This window comes from Neovison vison, chromosome 2, assembly GCF_020171115.1.
Source record: "Neovison vison isolate M4711 chromosome 2, ASM_NN_V1, whole genome shotgun sequence".
In the NCBI taxonomy this organism is placed as follows: Eukaryota; Metazoa; Chordata; class Mammalia; order Carnivora; family Mustelidae; genus Neogale; species Neogale vison.
Window position 1 is genome coordinate 68,469,698 of NC_058092.1, and position 12,078 is coordinate 68,481,775.

Sequence of the window (12,078 nt, forward strand, 5' to 3'; positions counted from 1 at the left end):
TCGGGGGTCTTTTCAGTTTGTATAGCTGTGGAAGTCGCTGGGGTTAAAAGTGGTGTCGGTCTTGGTGTTAACCTTAACCTTTGGGGGGGGCCTCGGGGCGGTGAGGCGAGAACTGGATTGGGTCCTATGGCGGCTCTTGGGGTTTCTATAGAAAGCTTTATAGTGAACGTTAGGCCGTCGTCATAACGTTCTTTATAGAATCTGAGGCCCCAGGTATATCCCTTTACCCAATTAAGTTGTTTTTTTCCTGATTCAGTGAAGGCTATTTTGAGTGGGTGACACCACTGATTTTGACAGGCTGGGTTTTGTGTCCACTTGGGGCTGCTCCTGGCATGGGAATAATTCGCTGTTACGGTTATGTAGTCCCAACCTGAGGTGGGCTTCCAATAAGTGTCACCAGTGGTTTCACAGCCCCAATTGTGACAGTAAAAGTGGGATGCCCCACTGCATGAGGTCCATTCTCTGGGTCTGTGAAACCCGGGGCATACATAGAAGGTGAGTGTCCTTAACATACTTCGTTGACTCCAATCCCCACAGCCTCCCCAAGGATTTAACCCAAGTCGTCCTTGGGGGGACGATTGTGAAGGCGGCTTCTGTAGGTCAAAGTAATTTTCTATATCCCAGTTGGCTGGAGCTCCCATGGCTAATTTACAGATGTCGGGGTATAGATTAGGCCACCAAGTGAATGGGGCATGCTGCTGAGAGGTGTTCCAAATTACTTGTCCTGTTTGAGATAGGACCTGCCAGGTGAGCTGTTTTACATGATGAGGGGACCCATGGGAGCTCGGAATGCCCAGAACAAGGATAGTCAATGTTAGGATCGCATGAGTCTTATCTTTAGCGGGTTTTGAGTGCGTCGAACTCGCCATTCCTCCTTGGGATCGGATGCTGTCGATTCGTTTGGTCCCAGATGAGCTGGTTTTACATGGGAGGCATGGATCCACGCCGCGATGCCGTCGACTTTTAGCGCCGTCGGGGTGGTCAGGAGTACGATGTAGGGTCCCTTCCATCGGGGCTCAAGGTTCTTGATCTGATGCCTGCGGACCCAGACAGAGTCGCCGATCTGGAATTGATGTGGCACAGTTGGATTTTCTAACTGCTCTCGATAAGCTGTAGCCAGTGGCCTCCAAACCTCTTTCTGAACGATCTGGAGTGCCTGGAGGTGGGCTTGTAGGGTAGCACGATCGGCAAAAGAAGAAACATGAGGATCAATAGGATTAAAAAGGTTTACAATAGGGGGTGGTGCCCCATATAATATTTCAAAGGGAGTCAATCCTAGGGGCCCGGGGGTATTCCTGGCCCTATATAGGGCCAGGGGCAGGAGGAGGACCCAGTCCCTAGAGCCAGTTGCAAGCGTTAATTTAGTTAAAGTCTCCTTGATTGTTCTATTCATTCTCTCTACCTGTCCTGAGCTCTGGGGTCTATATGCACAATGCAATTTCCAATCAATCCCCAATAATTTGGCCACCTTCTGACTTACCTGGGAGACGAAGGCTGGACCATTGTCGGTGCCTAATACCTGAGGTATTCCATACCTGGGGAAGATTTCTTCAAGTAGTTTCTTGGTGACCACATTCGAAGTCTCGTGCTTGGTGGGGAAGGCTTCTACCCATCCTGAAAAAGTGTCTACAAAAACTAACAAATATCTGTAACCATAGAGTCCAGGTTTTACTTCCGTGAAGTCGATTTCCCAGTGAATACCCGGGCGATGTCCTCGAACGCGCACTCCAGGGGCAGCGTAAGCCTTTCCGGTATTTACTTGTGCACAGACTAAGCAATTTTTAATTATGGATCGCAACGCCTTGTCTTGGTTTAGTAACAAATACGGTTGGTGCTCATTATTTAAGAGGGTTTTTATTTTGTTTTCACTCAGATGGGTCAGTGAGTGCAAGGATTGGACTATGTGGCGAGAATATGAAGTGGGCATAACAATTTTTTCGTCCATGGTATATGCCCCTTTCTGTGGATCCCATGTGGCCCCCATTTTCTTTAGCAGCTCCTGATCCTCAGAACTGTACTCCATAGGTTTATTATTTTCTTGTGGGGGCCCTATGCTCAGGGTGAGAATGGGCCCAGTTTCTTTTTCCCCCAGGGCAGCTTCCTTAGCAGCTTGATCTGCCAGCTGGTTTCCCCTTGCCACCGGGCTATTATTCTTTTGGTGACCTGGGCAGTGCATAATGCTTAACTTTTGGGGCAGGAACAAGGCCTTGAGCAGAGCCAGTATTTCAGGTTTATTTTTAATTTCTTTTCCCTCGGAGGTGAGGAGCCCTCTCCTCCGATAGATTTCGCCATGTATGTGGGCCGTAGCAAAGGCATAGCGGCTGTCGGTATAAACGTTTAGTTTCTTACCTTCTGCCATCTGCAGAGCCTGAGTCAGGGCAATGAGTTCCGCCCGCTGAGCTGATGTCCCAGGAGATAGCTTCTTGGACCAGATTACCTCTGTCTCATTAGTCACTGCAGCTCCTGCTCTTCACTCGCCATTGTGCAGGAAGCTACTGCCATCTGTATACCAGGTGTAGTCTGCTCCCATGAGGGGCTGGTCCGTCAGATCCTTTCGGGTGCCATGAACTTCAGCTAGGATCTGGAGGCAATCATGTGTTTCCATAGTCTCAGGTAAGGGGAGTAGGGTGGCAGGGTTGAGCGCCACCACAGGCCCGAACTGTACACGATCAGTGTCCAGGAGCATGGCCTGATAATGGGTCAGGCGAGCATTGGAGAGCCACCTGTCTGGGGGCTGCTTGACCAAGGCTTCAACCGCATGGGGGGCCAAGATGGTAAGTGATTGGCCCAAAGTTAGCTTGCCCGCATCCTTGACTAGGATGGCAATGGCAGCCACCATTCGTAGACAGGGTGGCCAACCAGCAGCCACAGGGTCTAACTTCTTTGACAGGTAGGCCACCGGGCGCTTCCAAGGCCCTAGCTTTTGGGTTAGTACTCCCTTGGCATAGCCCTGTTTTTCATCTATGAACAGTTCGAAAGCCTTAGTTACATCTGGGAGTCCCAGGGCTGGGGATTCTAGTAAAGCCTTTTTGATGTTGAAAAAGGCCTGTTGCTGCTCCTCGCCCCAATGGAACCGAGCCCCTTGCTTAGTGAGGGGGTATAAGGGGGCTGCCATTTCCGCAAACCCAGGGATCCACAAGCGACAGAATCCAGCAGTTCCCAAAAATTCCCTTAGCTGTCGTGGGGTGGTAGGTGTGGATATGCGGAGGATAGTCTGCTTTCGTGCCTCAGTGAGCCATCTCTGTCCTTCCCTCAGCTGGTACCCCAAGTAGGTGACTTGTTTTTGGCATATTTGGGCCTTTTTTGCTGAGGCTCGGTATCCTAATTGTCCCAGTGTCTGTAAGAGGGCTCTAGTGCCACTCAGACAGCTTTCTTGGGTGTGAGCCGCCAAGAGGAGGTCATCGACATATTGAAGAAGTATCAGTGAGGGATGCTGCACTCGGAAATCAGCTAAGTCTCTGTGCAGCGCCTCATCAAACAGAGTAGGACTGTTCTTGAAACCCTGAGGAAGCCGAGTCCAAGTCAACTGTCCTGAAACCCCAAGATCTGGGTCCCTCCATTCAAAGGCGAAGAGTGGCTGGCTCACTGGATGTAGTCTTAAGCAGAAAAAAGCATCTTTCAAGTCTAGCACCGTATACCATCCGTGGGAAGGGGGCAGGGTGCTCAGTAGATTATATGGATTGGGTACGGAGGGATGTATGTCTTCAACCCTTTTGTTAACTTCTCTTAGATCCTGCACTGGCCGGTAATCTCCTGTGCCGGGTTTCTTTACCGGTAACAGAGGTGTATTCCAAGGTGACCGGCAGGGAATTAAAATTCCTTGATCGAGAAGTCTCTTAATATGAGGTCTGATGCCTTGGCGTGCTCCCTGAGACATTGGGTACTGCTTTATTGACACTGGGGTGGCTGTCGCCTTGAGTTGGATTATGAGGGGGGGTTGTTGGCGAGCCATACCCATGCCCCCCGTCTCCGCCCAGGCCGTAGGGAACTCTTTTAGCCAAGCTTCATTTTGGATCTCTGAGGATTGTTCAGGTTCATATAGTCTATATTCCTCCTCCAAATGGAGGGTTAGTACTTGTAAGGGTTCCCCATTGGGGCCTGTTATTGCCGCCCCTCCCGGGTTGAAGTGGATTTGGGCCTTTAATTTGGTTAGAAGGTCTCTCCCCAGTAACGGGTAGGGGCAATCGGGTATGTGTAGAAATGAGTGTGTCACCTTACCGGTAGCCAGCTGGACCCTGCGTTCCGTGGTCCACCGATAGTTCTTTCCTCCAGTTGCTCCTTGTACCCAAGCAGTTCGGTTGCTGAGTGGTCCTAGAGTCTGGGTTAGGACTGAATGCTGGGCCCCGGTGTCTACTAGGAAGGTAACTGGCTGCCCCCCGACGCTTAAAGTTATCCTGGGCTCAGGGGGGGGTTCCTGGCCCCGACTTCCCTAGTCTTCCAACGTCAGTAGGGACGTCAGTGGCTTGGGCATCGGAGGTCCTCTGAGACTCTTGGGGTTCTTGGGACACTCTCGTGCCCAGTGTCCTCTTTCCTTACAATAGGCACACTGGTCTTTGTCTAGTTTGGTCCCTCTTCGTTCTCGCTCTCCCAGTCTGACTCCCTCTCTGTTCTGTCCCTGAGTAACTACGGTGGCCAATACCTTAGTCAATTCCTTGCTCCGCTTTTTATCTCTTTCGTCCTGTGCCTCTTTCATTCTTAACCACATTCTTTCCTCTTTCTCTTCTGGAGTTTCTCTCTTATTGAACACCTTCTCTGCCTCCTTTAATAAATCAGAAAGTGTATACCCCTGTAACCCTTCTAATCTCTGTAATTTGCTCCTAATGTCAGGGCTTGACTGCCAGATAAAGGACATTGATACACTAGTAGCTTGCCCTTCATCATCAGGGTCATACGGGGTGTACATCCTATAAGCCTCCTTAAGTCTCTCTAGAAAGGCAGAAGGTGTTTCTTCCTTTCCCTGTATCACCTGCTTAACCTGAGCCAAATTAGTAGGCCGTCTCGAGGCTGCTCGGAGACCCGCTATGAGCAACTGGCGATAGAGACGAAGGCGCTCCCTACCTGCAGGTGTGGCGAAATCCCAATTTGGGCGGGTTAAGGGGAAGGCCATGTCGATCTCATTAGGCAGCTGGGTTGGTCGCCCATCGTCGCCCGGTACGTTTTTCCGGGCTTCCAGAAGGACCCTCTGCTTTTCCTCCGAGGTCAGCAGAGTCTGCAACAGCTGTTGACAGTCATCCCAAGTGGGCTGGTGGGTAACTAGAATAGACTCGATCAGGTTAGTTAGGGCGGCGGGGTCCTTAGAGAAGGGGGGGTTATGTTGCTTCCAGTTATAGAGGTCAGAAGCGGTAAAGGGCCAATACTGTGGCCGACCATTTGGACCTTCCCTCAAGGGTAATGCTTGGGAGGTTTGGCTCGGAGGCTGCGCGCGTCGATCTCTAAGCCGCCCAGCAATGGGCGACTCCAGAGGACCAGGCTCTCGACCAGGCTCTTGGCTGTTTGCAGCAGCCGCCGGGTATGGAGGCGGTTCCTCTGTTAACAGATCTATAAGGGGGGACCCCGTGTCTGGGGGCAAAACAGGAACAGGCTTGGGGGGCTTTGGGGACTTGTCTTGGAGTGGGGTGAGGGCGGGGTAAAGGGAAGAGGAAGTAGGGGTGGGTGGAAGAGATGCAGGTTGGGGATGGAGCAACTGCTCCTTTGGGGGAGGTGGGGCAGTGGGGGTATTAGGGGAAGAGCAGGGTTTAGGAAGGGAAACAAAAGGCTGAACCCAAAGTGGGGGGTCTGAGACCAGAGCCTTCCAGGTGACGATGTAGGGCACCTGATCGGGGTGTCCGTTGGGTTCAGGGCTGAAAACTTTGGCTTCCACCTGAGAAATAATATCAAGGTTAAAAGTGCCACCGCGCGGCCATCCGACATTGAAAGTGGGCCACTCGGAGGAACAAAAGGTGACCCATTTCTTCTTCCGTATTTCCACCGACTGGTTGTTTGCTCGGTTCTGGACGTCGCCCCAGTGGCTAAGGGTCAGACTTAAGGGGGTAGTCACTGTCTGTCCCATAATCTCAAGGACAAAAAGGGTTATTATAACAGAGACAAACACTAGACTCAGACACACAACAACCAGACGCGCTGCGCGGCTTCGGCGTAAAACCGAAAGCAAAAATTCAAATGGAGATCCAGGGGGTCCGGATTCCCCCTCTCCAACCAAGGCCGCGTATCCCTCCGATACCGGCCGAGCTCCAAATGCCCCGCTGCCCCAGGGCATAGATGTCCCGAAGGACCCAAATGTCCCACCTGGTGGGACTACAAATGCCTCTGGAACGTCTTCCAGGGCTGCGAGGGAGAAGTCCGAGCCCGTCAGCTCCTTCTGGCCCCCGCCAAATACAAATGGATCCGATCGAACCCCAAACCAAACGCGTGCGCCAAATCACAAATAACAGATCCAGACACAACCTTAGACACTACGCAAAATTACAAGTAACCGACTACAACCACAAACCACAAACACACGAATATAGCGCTGGCCAGCTTACCTCCTGACAGTGGGTCGGTGGTCCCTGGGTGGGGGTCTCGAATCCCAGGACGAGCCCCCAAATGAAAGATCCCCCGGGGCTCCAAGCACCCCGGGATGGACCCCTTCTCAGGAGGAGACCCCCGGACCCAAAAACCAAGCCGAGTCCACTGGTCAGATGCAAACGGCACGAGGTTTATTAAGTAGACACAGGTACCTGCGGGCGATCAAGTCTTAGGAGGACTCGCGCGCCCAGCCCTTAGTTCAGGGCCTTTTTATGGGGTTTGGGGAAGCGAAAACATACGTACAGAAGCAAAAGCACGGTTACAAAGTTTTCATTGGCTGGTTTGAATGTAAAGGCATACTTGGTGTTTGTAGATTGGCTAGTTCAAATGTAAAGGTGCGCGGGAATACCCCTGATTGGTTCGCTCAGCATCCTTCATTTGCATGTAGACTGACCATCGGCATTGGCCAGATCCCAATCCCTCATTTGCATGTAGACTGACCTTCGGCATTGGTCAGACTACAAACCCTTATTTGCATGTAGACTGACCTTCGGCATTGGTCAGACTACAAACCCTTATTTGCATGTAGACTGACCTTCGGCATTGGTCAGACTACAAACCCTTATTTGCATGTAGACTGACCTTCGGCATTGGTCAGACTACAAACCCTTATTTGCATGTAGACTGACCTTTCAACATTCCTCGTAGTATCTTATCACTTTTTACAACATGAGAGGATTGTTTAAGGGAGTGGGAGAAGGGGGTGTTGGCTAAGCAGAGAGAAGGGGGGAGGAGGGGGAAAGGGAGGGAGAAAACCCTTTTCATGCATATCATTTCAAATATAAAATGGTACTTAATAAACCCTTGTTAAATTAGGTTAAAAGAAAAAAAGCAAATTATTTATTTTATTGTGACCAAAAAATTACATTATTATTACAGAAAAATCTAGTTAATAGCCTAAAGAATTGGTTGTATTCCATAAAATGGGGTGTGTGTGTATGTGTAGACTCAAGTTCAGAAAATTTTAGAAACAAATCAAATTAAAAAACAAAATCCAGAGGTGCCTGGGTGGCTCAGTCATTAAGCATCTGCCTTCAGCTCATGTTATGAACCCGGGGTCCTGAGATGGAGCCTGTATTGGGCTCCCTGCTCAGCGGGAAGCCTGATTCTCTCTCACTCTCCCTACTTGTGTTCCCTCTCTCACTGTCTCTCTCTGTCCAATAAGTAAATAAAAATCTAAAACACACACACAACATCCGCAATGCAATATGGAAATATTTCCTGGCAAGTTTGTGTAAAAGTCTGCTCAAGTTAAGGATCATGTATAGGTGCTGGGTGGTTCAGTCAGTTAAGTGTCTGCCCTTGGCTCAGGTCATGATCCCAGGGTCCTGGGATTGGACCCTTCATCAGGTTCTTTGCTCAGCAGGAAGCCTGCTTCTCCCTCTTCCCTTCTCTGTCCCTCTACCTCCCTCTCTTTCTGCCTGCCACTCCCCCTGCTTGTGCTCTCTCTGTGAAATAAATAAATAAAATATTTTTTTTTTAAAAAAAGACCATGTAAATACTTAGGAAGTTAGAAAGAAAGGAAAGAAATTTAAAAATTGATTAAACAAATAAATATTCATTTATCAAAAATAGTGTGCTGATGCCAATGATGTAATAAACAGTAACTTCTTAAAAAAGAATACTTATATTCACACCAATATAAGACTAAGTAAATGCTTCTTTTATTCTCCTCTTCCTGTCTAAATGCCTTATTTTGCACATTTTATAAGAAAATAAAAAATGAATTTTGCAGCTACTATTTTTATATATTATGCATGATAAAATAAAATAATGTTTTATTTGTTAAAACTGAGTTTTATGAATATCTCTATTACTTAATATATATAAACCTATAAAAGTATGTATGTAAATATATTCACATAAAGATTTTTTTATTATGTGACATTTAGAATAAAAACAAATCTGTTTGAAAAAAATAAATCTGTGTAATCAACAGAAACTAACATTTTTATTTCTTAGAATCAGTCTGATTATAGAAAAATATCAGCAATGTGGTCACAGTGAATAAATTACTCTCTAGGTGTTAATAGCAAAGCTGTGACTACTGAAACCAGAATAACTAAATAAAAAAACAGAGAGATGTCTGTTTCATTATTTAAATAATACCCATTCATCCAGTTATTAAGATGCAGTTGTTCAATATCTTCTGATTAAACAAATGTTCAAAAAATGGTGTCTTGTCAACCAAACAACTGTATGATTTGACTGAATCTTTCAACAGGATGTTTGGGCATTATGTGGACATAGGTATATTTTAAAGATCCAAATAAGTTCCAGAAAGTTGTTTACACACACAAAGATAATGCAGTTGTATCTGATTTTATTACTATATATGACATGAAGAAATTTGAGTCTGGGAGAGATATAAAGTTATCCAATTTTTAGGGGGAAATATAAAAGTATACTCCTGTTCAGAATTGTCTCCTTTCCTTCAATCTATGCAGCTACCAAAAGAGACTAAAAAATGTCTCCTTGTGGAGAAAGAGACAAAAGGAAGGAAGTAGTTGGCACGCAACGGAAGAGACAGTTGACAGAGCATAAATGAAAAGACCCCAGAGGCAGAAAGTATGTGGAAACAGTGTTGCATGGATGAAGGAGTAGATAGGGACTATACAAACTTGGGGAAGACGGAACTGTACTGAAACTAGGGCACCTCTGGTTCTCAGACCTAAAATCTGCACATTCACTTCTCTTGGTTTTCTGGAATTTCAATATTCTAGACATAGCAATTACCACCCTGCTCTGAAGAAGTGCAGAGATTGAAGAGAGTATGCGTTTCAGTCACTGAATTTTTTGGAAAACTTTTGCCTAAATAACTACTCTTTCATTATGAGTATAAGAAAATAACATTTGAGATGTATATTCTTAGGCAGAGGCAAAAATCAAGAAGTAGAGGTTTGGTTAAAATGCCATGGAATCAAAAAATGATTTTAATGCACTCCATCTATTCACTTTGTGATTTTTATGCATGTGTAGATTTAACCAGAAAAATATGTAACCAGAGAAAGAGAAACCCATCAGTTTTGTCTTCAAGAGAATCTGAGAAATTAGCAGTAGGTTTGTAGAGACATACTACCTCGGTAATTCCTGTGTTTTTAAGGAAGAGTGTTGGAATTACATGTTCTCATCCATATCATGTTCACTCTGTAGAAAGACTAAGCAATAGAAACCTTCTTTTAAATTCCTGAGCTCCTGCAAATCCTGCCATCACCAGCTAACCACCGAGCTTTCCTCCGAAAGTACTGCCATTGTTTTGCACTTACCAAAATCCTTATATCTCCTAGGAAGGATCTTTAATTGTATGTAAATAATAAAGAAACACAATAAAAATAAGAAATGAAATACAATATAACAAAGTTCTGTTAGGCTAACCATAATCCTCAGCAACTTTCTTTTAATAAAAATTTGGGCCTTTCCCTTATTGTCTCAAATTCACATTTTTGTACCTAAGATACCTAGGGAAATGAGTAGACAACTGAATGCTCTAAATAAACCCAGAGAGCAGAAAATGTGTTTGACTCTATTGTAAAAAGGTGCCAGAAAAAATTACGAGAAGCGTGGTTTATTACAGTGCTCAACAGTATTAAAATAAATAAATTAGTAATAAAAATAATAATAATAATACTGAACATATTGAACTGATTTGAGATGTAACCATTTCAAATGTTTTCAGCCAGGCACTTGTCTGACTTTCAAGTAAATTTCATAGATTTTGCTTTTTGTTTCCTTTGCCTTTCATACCTGAAGGCCAATGCTTAAAATAACTCCAGACTCAGGTTCCCTAGATCATCCTCCTCTGTGTTCCCCAAGACATTTTTTCTATCCCCTGTTCTACCTATGTTTCTCATGCATCAAAAGAGCTATCCATGTCATTTTCATTTGCACCACATTCTCACTATGCTATCCTTGAAATCCATTCCATGGGACCATGTTCGATGTAAAAGTCTTCTAACAAGATCCTTCTGGTTCATTTGGTAATAAACCCATCTGGATTTGATCCAACATGTACTAGTTTGATACCAAATCTGACCTATTAGGGCTAGAATTACACTAAGGGTCCATTTCACATTATTTCTTAGTTAAATTGTGATCCAGTCATCAAGGATTTTTTTAAAAGATTGATTTATTTATTATAGGGAGAGAGAGGGAGAGAAAGAAGTGGAGGGAGGGGCAGAGGGAGCCATAGAATCTCAAGCAGACTCCCCACTGAGCACAGAGCCTGACTCAGGGGCCTTCATCTCACAACCTTGAGATCATGACCTGAGCCGAAATCAAGAGTCAGGTGCTTAACTGACTGAGCCACCCAAGTGTCCCGGTCATCATGGATTTTAGGCAGCAAATTATGAAAACTAAGTTTACACAAAGATCACTTTACTAAGTGTGACTTTTCTAGAGCCAGAGACAAAGACAAATAACCTAGTTTGAGGTGTCCTGCTAATTAGAATAGTAACTTTCAAACTGTTTTGACCTGTACTCATTTCAACAAGGCAAATGGCCCTGAAACTCACTTAATTTTCCTGTTCTTAATTTCCATTGAAAATATTACTCCATGATGGCAATGAAATATCACTCACTGAACAATTAAATTTGGGGGAGGAGGTTAGGATTAGATAATACAGATGATTCATATATGATTCAGAGTACATACCTTAACGTCAAGTTATTATAAGATTGGAGGACAGAAAATTAGTAGTATAATTATGCTTTGCTAACACTATAGAGCATGATTAAATAAATACACAACAATGTTGATCATTATGAACCTAAACCTAAAGGGACTTACCATTAAAGCCAAGAAGCCAAGAATAATAATTAAAAATCATCACCAGTGTAAGACAGGCTTTGCAACACTTCTGCAGGCAGCCTTCCTGAGGAAGATGGAAGGCCACTCACCTCCAGAAGCTTCTCAGACTGTCCAAGCTGTGTGAGGCAACCAGACCACTTAGTAAAAAAAGATACTTAGCAAATCTAAGATTATACAAATTTTGGCTTCTAAACACTAAACCCTGAATAAATTACATAGTATTTTACTGGTAAATAGGCTTTAATTGTACATTAAGATGAAATTCTATAGAATTTCTTGCCAGTGGTCCAAAAAAAACAAAGAAAGAACTTAATATTATTGTAGCAGTTCAAGATAAGCTGTGGGCCAAGACACTTAATTAAAAAAAAAAAAAATCTGCTGGATTCCTGAGCCCCTAAAAATTTAGTTGTATGTTTAGTATGGTAACCTAAAAACTTCTCAGTAATCATACTGTGAATCATCGGGATGAAAAGTCTATAACCAAATACTATAACTCACTTTTGGCTCCCAGATACACATGTATGTTCAGGATGTCACTGGATCAAATTGCATCACTTTAATTGTCTAAGGCTAAAGAGAAATGTGCATCATAGGCAATTGAAGGGTACCTGCTCAGAAAAGGTTAGCTCATTTCATTTGAAATCCTCATGAAGATTTTTCTACAGTTTGAATACAGAAAATGGTGAACAAATTAAGTCACAATC

General features: G+C 44.8%; 1 protein-coding gene across 1 annotated transcript; it reads right to left on the reverse strand.

Moving 5' to 3' along the window:
• Window positions 1–814: 814 nt before the first annotated feature.
• Window positions 815–6,128, reverse strand: LOC122899135. Its single transcript, XM_044236772.1, is given in 1 exon segment — window positions 815–6,128. A coding segment is annotated over 1 exon segment (5,235 nt). The 5' UTR covers window positions 6,050–6,128.
• Between the last annotated feature and the right edge of the window lie 5,950 nt (window positions 6,129–12,078).